Source organism: Platalea leucorodia (genome assembly GCF_965183815.1).
Source record: "Platalea leucorodia genome assembly, chromosome: 3".
Taxonomy (NCBI): Eukaryota; Metazoa; Chordata; class Aves; order Pelecaniformes; family Threskiornithidae; genus Platalea; species Platalea leucorodia.
Genome location: NC_138825.1, coordinates 93,769,464 through 93,790,048, shown reverse-complemented (window position 1 = coordinate 93,790,048; position 20,585 = coordinate 93,769,464). Strand labels below are relative to the sequence as shown.

At 38.8% G+C, this 20,585-nt stretch overlaps 1 protein-coding gene across 1 annotated transcript in view; it reads left to right on the top strand.

Moving 5' to 3' along the window:
• The window catches only part of CD109 (CD109 molecule), a gene marked incomplete at both ends in the record, with an annotated part of 78,130 nt that overhangs the window by 13,993 nt on the left and 43,552 nt on the right, over nucleotides 1-20,585 (top strand). Inside the window, 8 exons of the mRNA XM_082305975.1 lie at nucleotides 1,374-1,402; nucleotides 5,062-5,292; nucleotides 5,436-5,561; nucleotides 14,557-14,596; nucleotides 15,231-15,315; nucleotides 17,553-17,649; nucleotides 18,727-18,862; nucleotides 19,750-19,859. Coding sequence (XP_082162101.1) covers nucleotides 1,374-1,402; nucleotides 5,062-5,292; nucleotides 5,436-5,561; nucleotides 14,557-14,596; nucleotides 15,231-15,315; nucleotides 17,553-17,649; nucleotides 18,727-18,862; nucleotides 19,750-19,859 — 854 coding nt within the window. The remainder of the gene's footprint in view (nucleotides 1-1,373; nucleotides 1,403-5,061; nucleotides 5,293-5,435; nucleotides 5,562-14,556; nucleotides 14,597-15,230; nucleotides 15,316-17,552; nucleotides 17,650-18,726; nucleotides 18,863-19,749; nucleotides 19,860-20,585) is intronic.

Sequence of the window (20,585 nt, the reverse complement as noted above, 5' to 3'; positions counted from 1 at the left end):
AAGGAAAATGTTCAAGTGGAGAACATGGATGTCAGCCCTCACCAAACGGAGAAGTAATATTGCTGTAGACTGAAGTTCATACTTTTGCAGCCCTGCAAAAGATATTGCACGTCTTCCATCAACCATGTAAGGGAGGAAGGGGTGGAGTGGATGTATCTGGTGAAGAGGAGGCTGAGAGCCGGTACCCAGTGAAGACGCAGCTTTAGGTTGTTGTAGAGGTAATGGCTTGGCACAGACATACTGCCACACTGCTGGCTTTGTTTCATACCAGTGAAACCACCAGGTAGGAGGTTACCGTTAGAGGGAATGGCCAGTATTAAGGCAGTTTTTTTCCATTTTGCCTTTCTCTAATAATGTGTAGTTTAAAGTCTTTTCCTTTTTTATTCCTTCTAGAAAAGTTGTTAGTCTTGATAAAAATGACTACAAAAAGTAGTCACCTACTAAACTGCAGAAGAGATTAATATAAAATATGCTGGGTTTCTCTTACATATGAAGAAATTGCAGAATCAACTTCTTTGCAGAAGCAGAGGGATGCTTTGGTCTTAGGGCAGTGGTACCCGAGAGGGGAGTCATTCTCAAGGATAGCAGAGCCAAACCATACCTTTCTTGTTCAGGTAGCTCCCAGCTGGAACACGGTTGGCACCCTCAGACCATTACTTAAGTGGAGCACTACATTTCAGTTCTTCTGGGCTGTTCTGCTCTGGCTGGTTCTTTTAGCAGATTTGGGATGGTAATGATTGTTAGGGAGTTGCTGAATTTGGTAGCCTGATCGTGGGGTGATCGTGTCTCTGACCGGGGTATTGGGGTTCCCCCCTGCTGGTGTGCCTCTGGGCTTGCGGGGATGGGTATATGATGAGCTGAGTGCTCCCTTGGGATGGGGCTGGGTGTTATTGGGGTTCCCCCACCTGCCGTCCTTCCTTTGTGCTCCTTCATGTGTCTGTGGAGATGAGCTGCTTATCCCATAGCCTAATGGTGGCTGACAGTGGCCTTGACAGAACTTGGGAGGAATAAATGCGGGGAATGAGATGTTGAATGAAGTATTAACACAGTATGCCAATACTGACTAATGCAGCAGTTGCTTCAGGCTGTATATTTTTTAGTTTCCTGTCCAGACAGTGTTTGGCAGCAATCAGCTGTCCGATAAGCATGTGCGTGCTGGCCAGCCAGTCGCAGCCATTGCGTGTGTGTTGGCTGCACGGTCCATGTGCCCTGAGCTCCAGAGTAGCTGCTTCAAGGGAATTTAATTGTTCAATGGGTATTACAGGCAGTGTGGGAAAGGGGGAGGAGCACTCCTAATTAACCTGATAATGATGATGCTTTGGTAAGTTTTTATAAAGTTTCTGACAGTGTGGTATTTCTTCTTTTTTATTCAGATTCCTTTGGGACTCTTGTTCTTCCAGTAGTAAGTATTTCTTTCCTTTCCTCCTTGCTCAGAAAATGTTGACTCTCTGTAACTTTTCATCAGTTGGTGTTCATGAGATGATGTATTTTGTATGTGATCCTAGCTATTTTCACATTCTCAGATGAGTGTATTTACTGACCAATAAGCCAAGGAGTTTTCAGATCAAGTGCTCTGCAGCTTGTTGCAAGTAATTACAAGATTTGGGAGCTGATTTCCAGCATCAGCACGAGCTATCATAAAACTTGAACACAGAACTTTGCTTTGTGATTTTTTTGACTGGCTGATATCTACATCTCTATTTCAGACACACCATGAGGGCTAATTAGAGCTGAAAGAATTGTGCAAAGCAATAATTGAGAAATATTAAAATGAAAATGTATTTATACGCAGTCGTCTTAAGGATTTGGCAATACACGTTCAGTGAAAGTACATAATAAGCTAACTTGTCAACAAAAATGTATAATATCGAATTGTGTGTTGAGTATGAATCCTGAATTTATAATCCTGGATGTTCATCTTGAAAACCCGATCTAAAGAATTATGTATTTATGTCAGGAAAAAAGTTTTACCAAAGTCTTTATTTTTTTAGACATCTGTAAGTCTGAGTATCCCTAAATCCAGTGGGTTTAAATTCTGATCTCAAATAAACTGTATATCTGATTAAATAATCTGGAAACGTTTGATAGATGGATAATCAATGACAATGAGGAGCTCAATATTATGAAGACTACTAGGTTGAAATGCATCTGTACAAACTGTAGATTAGCAAACATAGAAAATTCAGTTTAAAAAAAAAGGTTAACTTAGCAAGTTCCTTAATACAATTTGGCCAGGTCCTAAAGTGTTTAAGCACCTAAAACTAGGCGTGGTGAATTCCTTCCTCTCTCACCACTATCTGAAGTGATGAAAACTGACTCATTTTTTTAATAGTAAGATGTTTTTTTCATTTGTGTAGCCACGGTAGACTTAGGTTTTGCCCAAAGTGTAGTTGGCTGGTAGCAGAAGGTGGGTAATGAGTTTCTGGTTTCAGACATCATCTTTTCCAGAGGAAGCAGTAGCTTCCTTGTCTGAGGTGCTCGTGACGGTGGCTGGTGTGTTCAGAAGTACGTGTGATGGCCTTTTTCTCTCTTAGGTTAGGAGTGCCAAAATGGGGATAGTAATACTGTTCACTTGGGGGATGTATTGACTAAGATAAAATAGTTTCACAGCAAGTTCCTACCACCTACTGTTAGAGGCTGCCTTGCTATATTTGCCTTTAGAGAAGCAGTTGGAGGGGCTGAGGTAAATAGTTACCATTATTGTAGCAGTGACCTTCTGGAAGTGTTGTATTAGTGCAGTTTCTGTTAGCATAGATGTGTGAACCAGAAGGTGGGTTACTTTGCACCTCAGCTGCCCTAATACACTGCTGTGGCAATGCAAACTTCATTGCCTCTGGCTTTTACATCCAGAAAGGTACAACGGGCAGTTTTGTCACCGTGTTGCAGGAAGGAAAGATCTTTTGAAATATAAAAAGTACAAAAATCAAGGGAGCAACCCACGCCATCTATCATTATTCATGACAGGAAAAAGATACAGAAAAATATATGAGGTCTCTAAATGGCATTTACAGAATTTTAACGAAGAAATCAAAGACAATCCTTGCATGTATGTTAAAATAATGCTGTCAGAGCACAATTCACTGCTATGATGAGACAAAAAAAAAAAGCTTATTTTCCCCCCATTTTGATTTTGAATGTTTATAATGTTTCCTGGACTTCTTGTAGGGAATCCTGTCTACTTTTTAGGGAATACACCTTCTTTAGTAAATGGTAATATTCATAGCTGAATTAATTTTGAGGTAATATTTGACAGATGCAGTAACTAAGGCTGTTCCTCCTATTTAATATATTCCAGGATACTTGGCGTGGAAGTTGGAGAGTGTTGAAATATGTGAATCATATGTTCTTGGCAATGTGTATACAAAAACCTGCAGTTGAAGAAAATGCAGAATCTATTTCAGTGTGGTGCTTTGCACCTAAAATTTAGTTAGATAAGTCCAGATTTGGAATCTCTTCTTCCTGTGTCATCATACGTTTGCTCATGGGTGAAAAAGACAGCCTGTGTATTTTTCCCCTTCCTGATTTTTTTTTTTTTCCTGGCTTGTTTTTAAAAACAGAAAGTCAACAGAGAGGGATGAAATTGTAGCCAATTCCTCTTTATAGGTAAACACACAGAGAAGGAAATTTATTCGATACAGACATTTGCATCTACCTCATTTGTCACCCTGTGACATTTTTCCCTGTTTGGGAATTTCTGTTACTTCACTGTGTGCTCTTAAAATGAATTTTGACAGCACAACAGCCTTTCATTACAGAGCTTGGTAGGATACTTTTGAAGTGCTGTGCCTGGTGAGTTAACAGCTGTAATTTTCATTACCAGTGCAAGAGGAGTGCTTCATTTCCATATGTTATGCCGAAAAATGCAAGACTGTCTGTTTTAGTTGTCTTGACTTCAGAGGTTTTACTCCAGATTTACTGCTGTTACTGCAAACAGAAGCATGTGACTCTTAAGCTTTTTAGCAGGGCTACTTGTTGGAACCAGCTGTGTGTTGTGTTAAAACCCCTTTCCTTCTTCAAAGAGACACTCCTAAGCAGATGGTGGTACAGAAGCCGGCATCTGGGCTGGAATCTGGGGTCATTCGTTGTCTGTGTAGGCTCTGCTCGAGGTGAAATTCCCGTGTGCTGCAGCAGCTCTGCTTTGAGCCTTTTGACCCCTGTGGCTGGGATTCCTCCTACCTAACTTTAGACATGAACTGATGCATCTGAGTTATGAGTTCTAGATTTCCTCTGTCCAGTGGAGAGACAGAGAGGGAGACCTGTGCATGGTTATTCTGATCTTACGTGGTATAAATTTCCTTGCCAGTGATGTCTGTCTGTGTTTACTGCCAGCACTGAAGGAGCCTTCAATGTCTATCCTAAATAAGTTAACCATATCAAATGTCTCTTCCTTTATTCCTTAATATTTTGGAAAGAATAATTATTTTACTTTCTAGATGAGTTGCAATATGTGCTGTAATTATGAATCATTAAACCGAAATGAGGCAAAATCAGTGAGGTTTCTGTTGAAAAACAGTACCTCACCTCATGAGATCTTCATTCTGAATTTGATTTTTCTACCCCATAGAACATGAAGCTAAAGCTTGTAAAAAGAAGTGCAAGGTTTTCTTACTGTCCTGCTCATCTTGCCTACATATAGCTTCTTCAGCTCTTTTATTTTTGGAAGATTCATTACCAAAAAATGATGAAGTCAGAAAAAAAATTAGCCCCCAAATCAAACCCAAGAAATTTCTAACTAACTGTGAAAAGAAAAGAGAGAGCACAATGTGTGTGTGTGTGTGTGTGTGTGTCTGTGAATGGCATATGAATACATAGATACTTAGATTGTTGAAAATCTGATTACTACTGAAAATTAGATGCAAATCTGTTGAAAAGTTGCTTCTGATAACACGTTTTCAGGTAAGTGTTGAAACGATACTTTAAAGCCCTGAAATCCTCTTTCTCCTTTTGAAAATTTACATAAGTTGACAAGTTCAGGAATATGTCAGATCTTTATGTCAAATGTTTTTGGAATAATAATATCTTCAAGAATATTTTGGATAGTTAAGACTGTTTTCTTTTTAGCTGCCTTTGAACAGTGCTTCTGGGAATTATGAATTACTGGTGGAAGGCCATGCTGACAGCCGGCGCATCTTCTCTAACCGTACCAGCTTGATGTACATGTCAAAGAGCATCTCCGTATTCATCCAGACTGATAAATCTATGTATAAACCAGGACAAGACGTGATGTTTCGGATTGTCACCTTCTATCCTGATCTCAAACCTTACAAAGCGTCTCTGAATATATATATCCGAGTAAGTATTTGCAGGAACCTAGTTATATATTGGCATTTCTCATATGTTCCAACTTTGTGACAAATAAAGATCATGTGTATTGCTACCTAAATCTGGCTAGCAAGGCCACTCGCATTTAACATGCAGCCTGACTTTTCTCCTAGGACCCTCGGAAGAAATTGATTCAGCAGTGGTTGATGGAAGAGGGTGATTTGGGCGTAGTTTCCAAAAAATTTCAGTTATCAATGAACCCTCCACTAGGAGACTGGTCCATAGAGGTGGAAGTGAACGTGAGTATTAACATTGCCAAATCAAGAGAGATTTCATTTCTCCTGATAGATGTGAATAAAATTGTGTTTACTTTGGTGAAGCAAAACCAGAAATAAGCATGAACCATGAGAAGAGGGAATACTTCACTCACGGCAAACCCAATGTATTATGCAAACCTGACCAGAATTTCAGTAGTATATGGTTTTGTAAGGAAAGATACTAAAAAAACCATATATATTTTATCCTAAGTTCTGTGTTTTGATTCTAAAATACAAATGTTATTTAAAAAGTGAGGGGTTTTAATATTGATATAAAAAAAGATCTTATGGAGTACTACTTTTTTTTTTAGGTGAAATGCCCTTATGTTTATTTTGTAAGTGAAAATCGTACAGAAATTCATTGTGCCCTGCAGTGCAGCCAGTCACTGTCTCAAGGGATGTGGAATCAAAGACTGTCATTTACAAATCTCTGCCTAGTTTTAGGGGTGTTTCAGCAATTCAAAATGACTGAGGATTTACTGTGGAAAAAATAACTATGCAAAATAGAAGGGATAAATAGTAAAGCAGACCTATTGCATAACAAAACCGGTGTGATCTAGTTTGCATATTGCTGTTGGTAATAGTTCTATCAGTCAAATCCTTTAAGCTGTACACTCCTCACACACTGTGGAACATGTTGCAAAAATAGCCGAAGGTTTAGCTGTTCAAAACTCTTGTGTGTCAGGTTTATTCAACCTGCTTTAAATGCCTGTAATTTGGGAACTGCATTTCCGACTTGGCTTGCAGTGGCCGTTCAGAGATATTTAGCAAGTACAGACAGGACTGCTTAATGTTCCCTAATAAGGGAGATGATGGGGTAGAAAGCAGAAAAACTCATGTGGTCCTGTATTTCTTGGGAGTAATATTTACCAGTACCAGTTATATGCTTGATAGATTTCTGTAGGCTGAGGTAGGTGAGGGTGGTGCTCAATGGAGTGTCAGGACTGGATTTTTTGAACACGTTCTCATCTGGGTGTGGAGTCATTACTGTTGTCTTTGATGGGAAAAATGTTTTAAGTTGTTCCTGCCCTTGTCCCTGTGCTCAGCCGCTCCTTCCCCTCCCTGTGCTGCTGTTCAATAGCTTCTCAGTCACACTGAGGCAGCTGTAGTAAGGCTGAGATCTAAAGCGGCCCTGTGAAGTGACCCAGATTGAAAAGCATCTCCATGGTTTTCTTTGCCTAACCCAGACCAGGTCACTGATCTGGCTGACAGCACAGCCCCACTCACAGCTGCACAGGTGCTTTTCAGGAGGTGGGGAAGTGTGGCTCGGACATGGGAACAAAGGCTGGTGACAGCAGTGGGCTCCTTCAGCAGCTCGCTTGCCAGGCAAAAAAGTGTGTGTGAAATTTTGCTTGGGCTTTCTGCGAAGTCTTGAGTAATCCTTAAGTCAGGAGGACTCAGCTGAAGGAACTGCAGCAGCTGTTTTCAGGATCTGAATATGACTGCCACTCCCTCCTGAAACAAAACCAAAAAGGAAAGGAAAAAAAATTGTAAAATTGAAAGACAAATGCCTTAGATTCATCTTGGCTAATGAAACAGCTGTGAGAAAACAGACAAGTGAAGTGAAATGTTAGTAGGCCATAGGAGATGGTATTCTAAATTTTAGCTGTGTAGTGTGTACTACAGAAGGTTAATGAGCATGGAAAACATATGACAGGGTGGGAATCTCTTCTTAAGTCATGAGTAATAGGGAGAAGACAAATAGGGAACATTTTGTTCACTGTCTCTTCCAGTGCATGGTTAGAGGGCACCAGGTGAAGGAGGTAAAGAGCAATTTTAAAACAGCATAACTGAACTGTACAGCACAGCACTGGCGGGTGTTGTGAATACTGAAAACTCAGGTGGGATCAAAAGATGTCTGGACAAATTCACTGAAGTACAGTCCATTAAGAACTGTTAACTGGAAAGCCCCGAGGCTCAGGCTGGCACAGAGTCACTGCTGCCTACCCTGGTTGCTGCAGTTCTCTAGGTGTTGAACCTTGGCTTCTGCCAAAGACCGGACATTGGCCTTCACGTTGGATCTACCGGGGTGCACTCTTTCCTAGGTTGTCTTTATCATATTTTATTAAGAACATCTCATTTTTTTCCCCACTCTTATATTTTTAAAGCTTAGGGTTTTAGCATTGAGTGTGACATTGAATGCGGTGTTTAGGGTTCTTAATAGAGCTCTCAATGCTTCAGTGGCACGAAGAATATCCAGGGGCTGGAATACTGTCCATCACTCTAGGGTATCTTTCTCTATTCACCATTGTTACAGGAGACAGTTCAAGGTGGAAAGTACTGCAAAATGCTTTTGGTACATTTAACAAAATGCTGTCTTGGGAAATGGTAAACTTGGGCAGAACAGAAATCAGATTATTTTTTTCTATTGACAGAGGAAATGGTTAATATTTAAGAAACACTGCATTTAATAAGTGGATAAAAGGGGAACTAGGAGATAGATATCAATATAAATGAATGTCTGAACTCTTGCATATTTGTAGGAAATCTAAAGATTCCAAGGAAATCTTAATTGTTAATAAAAGTATGAAAGAGTTTTTAAAGTTTGCTAGGAACAAAAGAAAATCCAGTGGTGGCAGAACCCAGTAACATAAGGAAACAGTAATTATGTGGCAAAGATGGAAGCATTTAATAGGGGTGATGGTTCTGTGTGGTTAAGTGAATCTCAGTGTGAGGAGATTTGAGAAGACCAGCAGAAGATGAATGTCCTTAGCAGAAAAGAGTAAGTGAGGTAACATGGGAAACTCCAGACCTGTCATCTGGCATGAGAAAAACAATCACAAAGGTGATTTGGGGTTCCTCTGATAAAGAATTACATTCTTTAAGGCTATTATGGATTTGGCTAATAAGGTAGATTTACTGATGTAACGGATTTTTGCAAAGGCTTTTCATTGTACAAAATCCTAATGAAAAACAGCAATGTATGTAAAGTCTGTCAAAGAAGGGTGGATTGATTTTTGGGCAATCAACACTCACCCAGGGTGTTTCTAATATAAACTGATGACAGAATTTGCGGATGGAGTCAGGGGAGAAAGCTCCATGGTGGGAGACTGCAGAAGTCCCATCTGTTGACTGTATATCAAAGGATCAAATGAATCTATGGATTTATTGATTACAGTCTGTTAGTGCCGTTACAGGTTTTAAAAGGCTTTTTAATCTAGTGGAGAAAGGCATAGTATGAACCAACTAATAGAAATTGAAGCCAAATTCTCTTGGGCATATATATGTCTTTCATCAATGAGGCTTTTAATCACTGGAACAAAAAAAAAAAAAAGGGAGTGAGAGCTTCTCTGTTACTCAGTGTTTTAGCATCAGGAATGATTGCCTTTTTGGAAGATGCATTATAATAATGCAGGTTGCTATAGTAGCTGAATAATTGAGTAACCAAACCTGGGATAAAAGCAGGTCAGGCTAAATGGTTCCTTCTGTCATTAAACTCTTTGAATTGAAAATTAAAATAGAGGAGAAAAAGAACAGTGTATTATATAAAGAAAAAGACTTGCAGGCTTTGGGGTCCAGAAAAACCTGGCTATCCTTACAATTCTTATCCTGTGGGAATAAAACAGCAACCCCACGCCCCACATGTAGAAGCTTATGTTGTTTACTTTCAGGCTCCTTTTCCTCCATCATTCACACCTGCTCTGCTTTAATTTTCAAATTCTATGTTAAAAGAACATAATTAGAAAGCAATATGCATTATATTTCTGTAGCATGTATAGTTCTGTGCCTACACAGCATCTTGTGCTGGATAAGGCTATCATGTGCAGAACATATTAAATAACTATTGCAACATTCACACTATTACACTAGGTCTGTCTAGTGGGTTGCCTCACAGACTTATTTTTTTGATAGCATGTCATACCATTGGGTTAATGAAACCTGCAAGAAACCTTGCAGAATAAAGAAAAAGAACTTTTCTGATGGGAAGCTCTTTTTGATTCTCTTGGTTACAAGTGAGCTTATGCCCTGAAATACAAGGCCATAATGGGATGGGATTCAGTTTGAGGTTTAATACGAGCGGTTGTCTGTATGTAGGTGATATGGTGGAGATTTAGTTCGTGTTCAGTGAAAGCTAGTGAGTGACCCGGATCACTCCGAGTGGGTATTCCTAGCTATTGCCTGGATATTCCTAGCTATTGCCTGGATATTCCTCACTGTTCTGCAGCTGTTCAGCGGTCCAAGGGAGGTAGAGGTTTTTTCTGTGTCATATATAAAGTTGTATGGATTCATCAATCCCTGATAACAGAGGTCACTGAGAACTTAGATTTACTGCTAAGGAATACTTAGTATATATCTGGCATTTTTAATAGAAATGCCTACCTATCCTTAACTAGTACAGCTCGCCCTGGGTCCACATGGGATCCAGCACAGCTTATGGATCTACTCAGGGCTTTAGGAACATCTTCAGATGGCAAACCCAGGCTGATCTCCTCATGACTTAGCTATCCTGATGCCACGACCTGAGCTTTCTAGTTAAATAGTCAACTGTACAGCCTTTCTATCTCAAGTTTCCCTCTTGTCTTTAAAGAGTGTTGTTAAGTCAGTAAATAACATTTCCCTTCCACTGGTTACAGATCAGTTCCCAAGTGTACCAAGTTTGGATTCCTGGAATTACCGCCTCTGAATCCTGTTTTAAATCAGGTTCTGGCTGCTTGCTGCTGTTAAACATCCTGTAGTACTTTTTAATAAGAGTTCAGGTGTTAGTACAGCTGGTCCAAGAAAACTCAAGACGGAGTAATTACAGTCTGGTTCCCAAGTCTCCACCTTGTATTTTAGTTGGATATCATATATTTCCTGTTGTGGAGCCTGGTGCTGAAAGGCTTTTAGTGGCCGAGTTTGAGTAGTAGGAATCTCTGACCAGAAGTTGTTCCTAGCTATAAGGCATTTTGTAATCTAATATGTGGAAGTTGTTATTTGGAAATTTATGATCAAATATTGAAGAGTGGTAATGTTTCAGGTGCAATGAGGACTTTCTAAAATATTTCTGAAGAGAATTATTTTTTTTTAAAAGCTTCGGCTGTAAAGCAACTTTCAAAATCAACTGGGGTTGATTATATAGTTTACACTTTAAATTTTTTAACTTTTGAGGTTTTATGTATGTTACAGTGTATCCACAGTGAATTCTGTGATGTGTTACTGCTAGGTCAGCTACAGATTTCACATGTGATCCATTGAGTTTGAGGTTATATCATTACTTAAAATAAGTGTCACCCTCCTTCAAAAGTCAGACTGTATGTAAAACCTTTGGACTTGGCTGTGTATTCAGTAGTTGCAAACTACTACGTAGTGCAACCGAGTAGTTGTACTACTACGTAGTGCAAACGAGCACTGATATTTAATCAGGATCTGATAGTGTGAATACTGGCGACAATGGTGGGACTCCCCTTGGATTCTGGAGACCGTGCTGGTGGATTTGAACAGCAGTTTGGGAATTCACACAGAATTTTATTTTGGGGTTTATTTCCTGCATGTGAAAATAAAGCATGAAAGTGATGATGAAACGCTTCTGTTAATTCTGTCTAGCCAAAAATTGTTTTATTTAGCTGCAAAGCAGAAGCGGAGGCGTGTTTCTGAGGCGGGCCGTGAGATGGCGGTGTAGCCCCGGGCATACAGGCGGTGCCAGCACCGCGTTTTCAGGGCAAAGCCCTGAGACCACACCCAGAGTCTTTCCTCAGGCCATAACTTGTGACGCACGTAAATGTCAGAAACAAATAAGAAAGTGGACCTAGACCAGATTCGTTTCAGGGACTTTCAATTGCCAAAGAAGAAAAAAATTTGAGGGAACAGTTCCTGTGATCTCACTTGTTAGATTAGACCCAAATGACTTCAAACAGGACTGTTTCTCATCACAGTAGAGCAAAATCTGGACGGTAGTTGTTAGTGATTCTCAGGTATCAGGATGCACAGCATCTAAGGCTCAACTGCAGAAAGGCTCCATCATCCTCACGATCTCAGAATACTTATATGAGTCTCTTTTTGGCACTGTTTTCTTAACACTCTGGGCAATGTGCACAGAATGTAATAGATGTTTTGCGGTTGAAGAAATGCTGATTTAGAGCAAAATGCTAATAGTCTGGAAGGGCGAGTGTGTTTAAGAAGCAGGAGAAGGCATGGAAGACAAAAAGTGTACTAGAATAAAGCAGCGCTGGAAACAAGTAGAATAAGCATGGTGTTATTTTCCTGTCTTAAAAAAAAACAGCCTCTCTTGCGTTGTATATACAACTTACTGCTTGTCTCAAAAGCCAGCACTCCTGGAAACTGGTTTAACAACTTCCACTCCAAAATATTTGAACAATATTTGCCAGAGAGACAGCCCTGCCCCGAGGAGCTAAAATGATACGGAGTGGTTGAAGTGCTGTTACTTGTCCTATTCCAAACCAGTTTGGCTGAAAAGCATGCGTTAGTGGGAAATCTGTCTTGGTATTCAAATCATCAAGATGACCTAGTAGGGTCTTTTCCTTTCTCTGCACTGTGAAGCACAGCTTGCTTTCTGTCATAAAAATTGTCATTTTAGAGAAGGTGCAGCCAAGAGCGCTAGTCTCACTTTAATCTCTGTTTTCTGCTGCTTACAGTTCTCTTAGCTTTTAATTAATTTTTTTTTTTACTTGTAAGGTAATGTGAAACAAAATCTCATTTTCAAGGGAGATGCTTTTCCATCCTGCCAGCTGGGGTAATGTTCTGTTCATGGTTTGCTTAATGGCGAGGGTGACATATATATGCTTAACATTGGAAATAAAAGATGTACAGAGAATCAGACATGAGATAAATTTACTACAGGTCATTTTCCTAAGATACCTGTTCCTAAGATTACCTGATAGTAATCTGATTGTGGACTGCATGTCTGTGCTGTAGCATTTTGTGTTGTAAGGTTTATGATCTGTACAAGTGTTGTAAAAATAGCAGATTCTGTGTTTATCTTTTCAAACATAGGAATATAAAAATGGCAATTATTTTGGTGATCAGTGACTTAATTATGAAATTAGTAGCAATCTGATTTTTACTTTGATACAAGTCTTTTGCGAGGAAAAGTGTAAATATAGAGGTATAAGGGGCTTGGTCTGAGATGCCTAATTGCAAAGTCGTTTATCAGTTGTAATTGTTTCCAACTTGGATCCTGGTCCTAGGGCTTTTCCCACAGGAGTTCTCAGTTTATCCTCTCTTGCCACAGACACTCATTCCCATCTGACATATCTTGATTCTACCTGACAATTGGTTATCCATATTCAGTCTCCTTGGCCCCACATTTCAAACCATGTTCACTGAGATACTCCAGCACATATGATAACTTGTAGTGGTGTCAGTGTTCTCAGGAATAATCAAAGTAATCAGACTTCTGAGCTCCACATCAGCATAACCTCATCAGGCAATTGAGGAGCAGCTGGCGATATTAACCTTTCAAAATAGCCACCTCCTAGTGACAGACTGTTGTCATTCTTGATTTTTCCCCTATTTCCCAGAAGACTCTTAAGCAAAGAGGCAAAATAACCTTTCAAAAGGAGCCTCTCCCTTCCTGTCCTTTGGGAAGTGGAGACTCCTTTGGTTTCTCAGCCCATTCTTCCAGCCCAGCTGAGCTCAGATTTTCCTCTTGGAAAATCATTGCTCCAGTGTAATCCCTGTGTCAAGCAGATCAGCTGAGATTCAGAGCTCCAGTTCTAGCTGCTGCTGGTAAATCACTTCATGGCCTTTCCCTGCTGATGGCAGCTTTTGGTATGATGCTGTAGAAGAATCATTGAATGAGGTTTATATGTCTGCCGACAAATGACATACATGCTTGGTCAGAATCATAGAATTGTTTACTTTGGAAAAGACCTTTAAGATCACCGAGTCCAACCGTAAACCTATCACTGCCAAGTCCACCACTAAACCATGTCCCTAAGCACCCACATCTACATGTCTTCTAAATACCTCCAGGGATGGGGACTCAACCACTTCCCTGGGCAGCCTGTGCCAATGCTTGATAACCCTTTCAGTGAAGAAATATTTCCTAATATTGAATTTAAACCTCCCCTGGCGTAACTTGAATTACTCACACTTTAGCAAGAAAGAACAATTGAGTAAGATTGAGCAAAATTTATGTGGCTGACTACCATGACTTTTTGGTCAACTGTCATTGTATCGAAGAACAGAAATAGCTGCTGAATTTTTAATGTTCAGAGAGTGAAAAAAAAACTTTAAAATTAATTTCAAACAATGTGCTACATATGGCTTTATGTACCCCATCTCAAAGAAATGCCAGAATATGCTTTCAGATACCCTCCTGAGGAAAAGCAGGAAATAAGTGAAAAAATTAAAAAAATGGGAAAATAGATGAGAACATAAGTAACAATATATTGTATAGTTGTTTATTGCTTCCATTGATTTTTAACTAACAAATAAACAAGACAGGAAGATATAACCCAAGAGTATCTCTGCTGAAGTAAGTATGCACTGTAGACTGTAACAAAATTTTAGCTGCCTTTTGAGTAAAGGAAGAAACTTAAGATTATACATGCTTTTGAAATGGCCTTGTCCTCTAGGACACTGTAGGAGCTTCTCTTTTGTATAGAGATACTTGAGTTAATTTTAAATGAGCTAGTAAAGATGCTGCTGGTAGGTCAGTCATGGTTTATCATGATGACTGTGAGTACTTATGGTAGGTAATTTTATCCTAGCTAGCTTGGAAATTTGTTGTTTTATACAGAAACCAGCCGTATGTAGATGTCTGAAGATCGGAAGCTCCACAAGCTCTTCATTATATATACTCACAATCTGCGTCATGTGAGCTTCTGTTTCCTTCTGTGGTGCAAATACATACTACTGGTTCCTACAGGAGCTTTGTAACAGGAGCTGATAATGGTTGAGCCATGATTTAAAATCACATCATGTCAGAAATTGTAATTTAACTTGAATATGGGTGGGATTTTGCCTAGAAGGTATGTTAAACTTGCTAATCTAACCACAATTGTATGTATTTTCTCATATGATTTTTTTCCAATAGGGTCAAGTTCATTATCAAAGATTTAAAGTGATGGAATATGGTAAGTGTTACTTAAGGGCATTTAGTAGCGACCAAAATTGGTAGTTGATTCTCCATTGATTTATACTAGCTTCCCTTGGCTAGCACAAACCTTTTGAGTACTCCCAGAAAGTCTAATGTCCAAATCTCTTGCTTCTCTGAGACTGACTCTGTGTCCTGGGAAAAACGTTGTCTTATCAGCTGCCGTGTTTATCTTTGGTAGTTTTAATGACCTACTACTGTAGTGTCTGGATGTCATGCAATCTTTAAAATACTTACTTTAAGCCTATGAGATGCAGTTATTGTCCCTGTTTTTCCAGGATCACGCAGGCAATGTGGTCATCCCAAAATATCTGTATAATGTCTGATCATGAAGCTTGCTGATGATTCTGTAAAGGCCGAATAAGCTAAACATTTTATATTTCAGTCTTAAAAGCTTGTGTGCAGGCTGCTCCTATGATGCTTGTTCTCCTTTCAACAAAAAGTCTTAGTCTGGGGCATGCATAGGATTGGGTTAAAAATATATCTTACCTTATATTCCTTAGGAAACTGTAGTAGTCTTTATAATATTACATGTCCTACACTTACTACTTAAAAAAAGAAAAAAATATTATTTCTTGTGTGAATGTAATGCTTTCTGTAATTTTTTTTTTAAGTTTTACCAAAATTTGATGTTATGATAACAACACCATTATACTACTCTTTGAAAGAGGAAGACGTAACTGGTGTTGTCACTGCAAAGTAAGTAAAACATTGATACCATTGTCACCCTCACTCTTAAGAAAATTATTGTGGGTCTGTAAGAGTCAAAGTGAAAACTCATATTTAGAATGTTAAAAAAGTACCTTCTAGTCAAAATTAGTTGGCTAGCATCCATTTCTAGTTACTGGATTTTGTGATAACAATGTTAGATAGATCTTCAGACTTCTAGTTGTTTTTTTTGTCTGGTAAATGTATTTCTAGACTATAGCCAAGACATTTTTAGCTACCTTATTCAGAAAATTTCTTGAGTGTTTTACTTATGATGTATATTTTGAGGCTTTTTTTGTTTGTTTTTATGGCTCTTTTATGGTGCTCTCCAACTTATCACATCAAGGTCTGTAGGTAGAGTTAACTGTATTTTATTAGACCACTTGGAAAATTATGCAAACTTCTATGCACATCTTTCTTGATCCAATTTGTCCACATTGTGGATTTGAAGTATAGGCTTCTCCTGCCTATCAAAATACCTATACCTGTAAATGGGTGAAGCATTAAAAACTCTTGAGAAATTCAGAAGAGACTTCACTGTAGACTATTGTATAAATAATATTTTATTTTTCAGCTGAACAAATATCTAGACAAAAAATTTAGCATGCATTAATCTCAAATAGAAATTAATTTTATTTCGGGAAGATGAGAGCCAGATAGAGCTACCTGGTAGATCCATTCCAGAAGACCTGAAATAAAAGGTCTTTTGTGGGTTATTTAATGCCATAAAATACATACCTTCTAAACAAGCACTCCATTTATAAGTGAAATGCAGAAATGGTTGTTTAACAAGCTATATAAATTAAATATTTGGACTTTTGATAAAAAGCTTCCTTTCCTAGAGGGAATGCAACCTGATATTATAAACCATCTAGGTTTCTCATAAAGGGCAATTTTTTTTAAAAAGTTTTCCTCAATTTTTTTTCCCATTCTGCTTTTCTTTTGGAATACATTATATGCCAATGTGAATTTGGTTTCCTAAGTTGTTTTGGTCTTCCACAGGGTACTTGGCTCCTTCATTAGGTATACTCATAAGGTATTTGAAAGTGTACATGTCTGCTGCAATAAATCCAGACTTGGACGCCAGTGAATTGTCTGAGATTGAATCCCAGCAGTGCAAAAGTTTTACTGATATGTCATAATTATTTATAGGGAATGACTTCATTCCTGGTGACTGTTTTTATAGGCATAATGCCTCTGCATACAAAGAGTTTATATGTTTCTTACACTTGTAGATGTCATAAAACCCTTTTCCTTTCTCATCTCTGGAGTATTATTAGATTAAGTTAAGTACAGGGATGCTACCCAATGGCAGTATCATTTCAAGGTTAATGGCAGCTTATTACTGTAATTAGGTCTGCTTGGAAAGACTGAGTTCAGGTGCAAGACAGTGTTGTCAGAGTTCTTCCTGTAACTATGCTATTTGATTATTCTTTCCCCTGCTTTTCAGCTTTGATATTTCTTAAGTGGCTGCCAGTCACATCCATGATGATTTAAAGTACTTAAAGTTACCACATCTGAATGTATTACTGCTGATGGACTAGAATGATTTTGGGTTCCTCCCTGCTTTCTCTGTCTGAATCTGATAATGTCATGGTTTCTTTTACGTATAACTTAGAAACATTTATACAAAATTTTTATTTTATTACTGCTCACTGACTGCAGGTTGGTAATGGCATTCTAAGAAGTGAATATATTACAGTTTTCAGATTTGCCACAGCTGCAAATTATGTTTGCCGTTTAATAATGCCATGATTTCTTTGGACTGTGATTACTAAATAGTTTGAGTACAAATATCTTGAGATCTCTCATTTTGTGTTAGCAGCATTTGGGAAGCAAAACACTTGCACTTCCCACATCCCATTTTAACTCTACTGCATATTAATTATGATGCTACATTGGTGTTCTATTAAATAACTTGCTTCCATCTTAGCTTAATATAGTTAATTTTCCTACATTGTACAGCCCATAATAATAGGAGTGGGTCTATAGAGCTCATGTGCAGGAAAGTGCAGCACTGTGTATCTGCTCCAGGTTTTGGGCTTCTGACTTTCGTGTCGATAAACTGGTCTCGGTATTGAAAACTCCATGTTTCAAAGTACAAATGTGTTCTAGCCATGTTTGAGGCCAGGGAAAAATATTTTAGTAGAATCTTTTGCCTTGAGAGCTCTTCAGGAGCCCAAGCCCTGGAGGTGGTGTGTTGTTTGACTTTGACTGATGTGTTTCAGGTACACGTATGGAAAGCCGGTAAAGGGAACTGTAACAGTCACTTGCCTTTCTGTCTCTTACTGGACAAATAAGAGAAATATAACAACAACAATGGAGGTGAGTCTTCTGTTAGCAGTTTGTGGCGTTGTAGACTTTAAGCCTGTGTCCCCCTTTGTAGGTTAAATATGCCTGGGACCATTCTTGAGTGCTGAGTTCAGCTGGCATGGTCTATGGAGTCACTTGCATGGATAGTGTTAAACTGTCTTTAATTTCCAAAATAAAGTGTCTACATTCAGACTGCTTGTGGGAATGATACTTGGGTGCTGTGGTCCCTTGAACTGTGCCTGGAAGTTATTCTGGAGAGTGCTAGTTGGCCCAGGTAGAAAAACTTTGCAGGAGCCACTATAGCAGCATAGGTGATGGAGGACCCATGCCCAGGAACACTGCCTGGCCCCGTGTGTGCCCCTGCACACTCAGCCCTGTGTTACAAGGCCAGAGGAGACCACTGCAATTGTCTAGGTGGAGCTCTGGCATGGTAGAGACCAAAGTGTTTTGCCTATTAATTACATTGGCGTTACTGTTCTAGTTGTAACCGGGAGCATGAAATTTAAAAAGGCACGCAGTTTGATCTGAAGACTTAAAAGTGGTGATAGATTCATGGCATCCTTTTGCAAAATCAGGCATTTTACTTTTGAGCTGTGGACTATGTTTAAAACAAGTTCAATTTCTGCTGAATTATGTGCCTGTTGTTTTCTGTTGGCTGACTTCAGCAGTTGGCTGACTTCAGTGCCTTCAGCAGCACTTAGCCTACAGAAACTCTCAGCTCAGGGATGCTGGATAGGGTGTACCCCCCTCCTCAGGCAGGGGCCTGTTCATTGTATTTTTCAGTAAAGCATAGGCACCACTGCTCTGGCCATGTAGAACTGGATAATTCTAGATATTAGGGGGAAAAAAAAAAGTAACTTTCTCCATAAGGCATTGTTGACTAAAAAGTAATGAACTTCTACTGGATTTAATAAAAATGGTTACTGAAAGCAAAAAATAAAGGTCAGCTTTCATAATTTTCTGGTGTTGATACTCCAGAACTTGTATGTGGGGAGGACTACAGGACTTATCCAGAAATAAGCTGTTGTAGATGGAAATGTGTCCTTGGCTTTGCTGGCTCAACATTTTTTTTTTTGTTCTCCATTGCAGATAAATGGATCTGTGAATGTAACCTGTAATAAGCTTATGTTACAAAACTTGAACGCTGATCAGTCGTGGCACCAAGGTGACAGTGATTACACAGAGCCAATAGAAATTATTGCAGTGGTCACCGAATCGCTCACAGGTGTGTGGCTGTGTGATGTCTTCCGAGAGAAATCCAAAGAGTAGGTGGTGCTGGAAGAGCTTACCGCTGTGTGGAAGGGCTTGGAGTGCTAGAAAAGCATCATGTGCTGATGGCAGTATGAACCATCTACATGCAAATATATTATCTGAAAAAAAATGTTATCTGAACTGTTGCTTGCCTAGATATTAAATAGTTTAACCAGCTGTTAACTCAGTTGAATACAGTTCTATGCTAAAAGGTTTATTAAATAGCCAAGAAATATGTTCAGATGCAGGCTTAAAGTCAATGATTGATCACTTTTGATGAGAAGAACAGGCATAAAGAATTTCTAGCATTAGCCTGAGTCTTACAAACTTAGTTTAATCATAAACTTACCTTACTTGTTTGTTTGTGAACCGCATCAGTAGAAAGACTTCTCTGGCCCCACGTTGTCCACTGTCTACCCTCTTCTAGACCAGCTGATTTACAAACTGAGCCTTTTTGTGAGTTCATGTTCCACTGCACCTTGCATATTAGAAAAAAATCATTTGTACAGAATTTCTGCCTGTCTCAGAAACTAGGTTTCATTAGTGACTTTCTGTAGAAACCCTGGCAAGGTGAAGTTGGCTGATTTGGGATTCATAAGTTCCTTCCTTGTGTCATTCTGACATAGTCTGCATGGAGTAGAGCGCTATGTGGTATGGATTATTTAGCGTTGTGGAAGACAGTACCAGTACATATACCACCTTTTTACTGATCCTTAGCTGGAAGGCTGAAGAGTGATAGGAGTAGAAATGCTGAAAAATATGATAGAATTATTTAAAAATGATGGACGGTAAATAGTATTGCTGCTAAAGGAATATGTATGTTAAAAGCATGTTGTCTAAACACATACAATTCTTCAACAGGAATCTCCCAAAATTCAAGTACCATCATATTTCCAAAGCAAAGTGACTATTTTATTGAATTTATGGACTACACTAGAGTTATAAAACCGTCTCTGAACTTCATAGCTACTGTAAGTTCTTTTGTTTTATTATGATCTGTGCATAAACAAATGTGACTTCTTCTCCTGCATTTTTGCTTAGATGCCAAAGTTTGCCTTGGATTTTTAAGTATAATTTACAGATTTGTTTTCAAATTACCTCTTTTTCATGATACGTATTGGCAAATACTAAACTTAGAGGTGTTTGCTCTAGAAAAGGATAAAGTGGCAGGGAAAGCTCTAGTGTTGGCAGGATATATTTGAGTATAGTTTGTCAGCATTCTTATGGAAGAGAAATCTTTCTGGTTTATAGCTGTTTGTTTTCCATTAGGTGACTGTGCTTTAAAACAATAGAGTAGTTATTGAGTCCCAACCCTCCTAATAATATTTGTATATGGAAGTTCATATATATATACACACACAAATATATACTTTATATAATGCATATATATATAATTAAGCAGCATATTGCATATTGCCTAACTGCATTTTACTTGAAAAGGGGAATCGACTTTACAATTTTTGAGCCTTTACTGTATAGAAATCAGACCTAAATGCCAATAAAACAGGCTGAATATACGCTTTCAGAGTAGATTGGCTCAAGCCATAGCTTTGTGCTGGCCTGATCATTTGGGTGTTTGGTTTTTGTCCTTTTCATTTTCCTTGCCAGCATCCCAGTTTGACTCCATCTCTGACCTGCTGCTTCTTCCTCTTCCGAAGGTGGGCTGAGTGAGAGGTAGCTGAGGCATTTAGCAATGC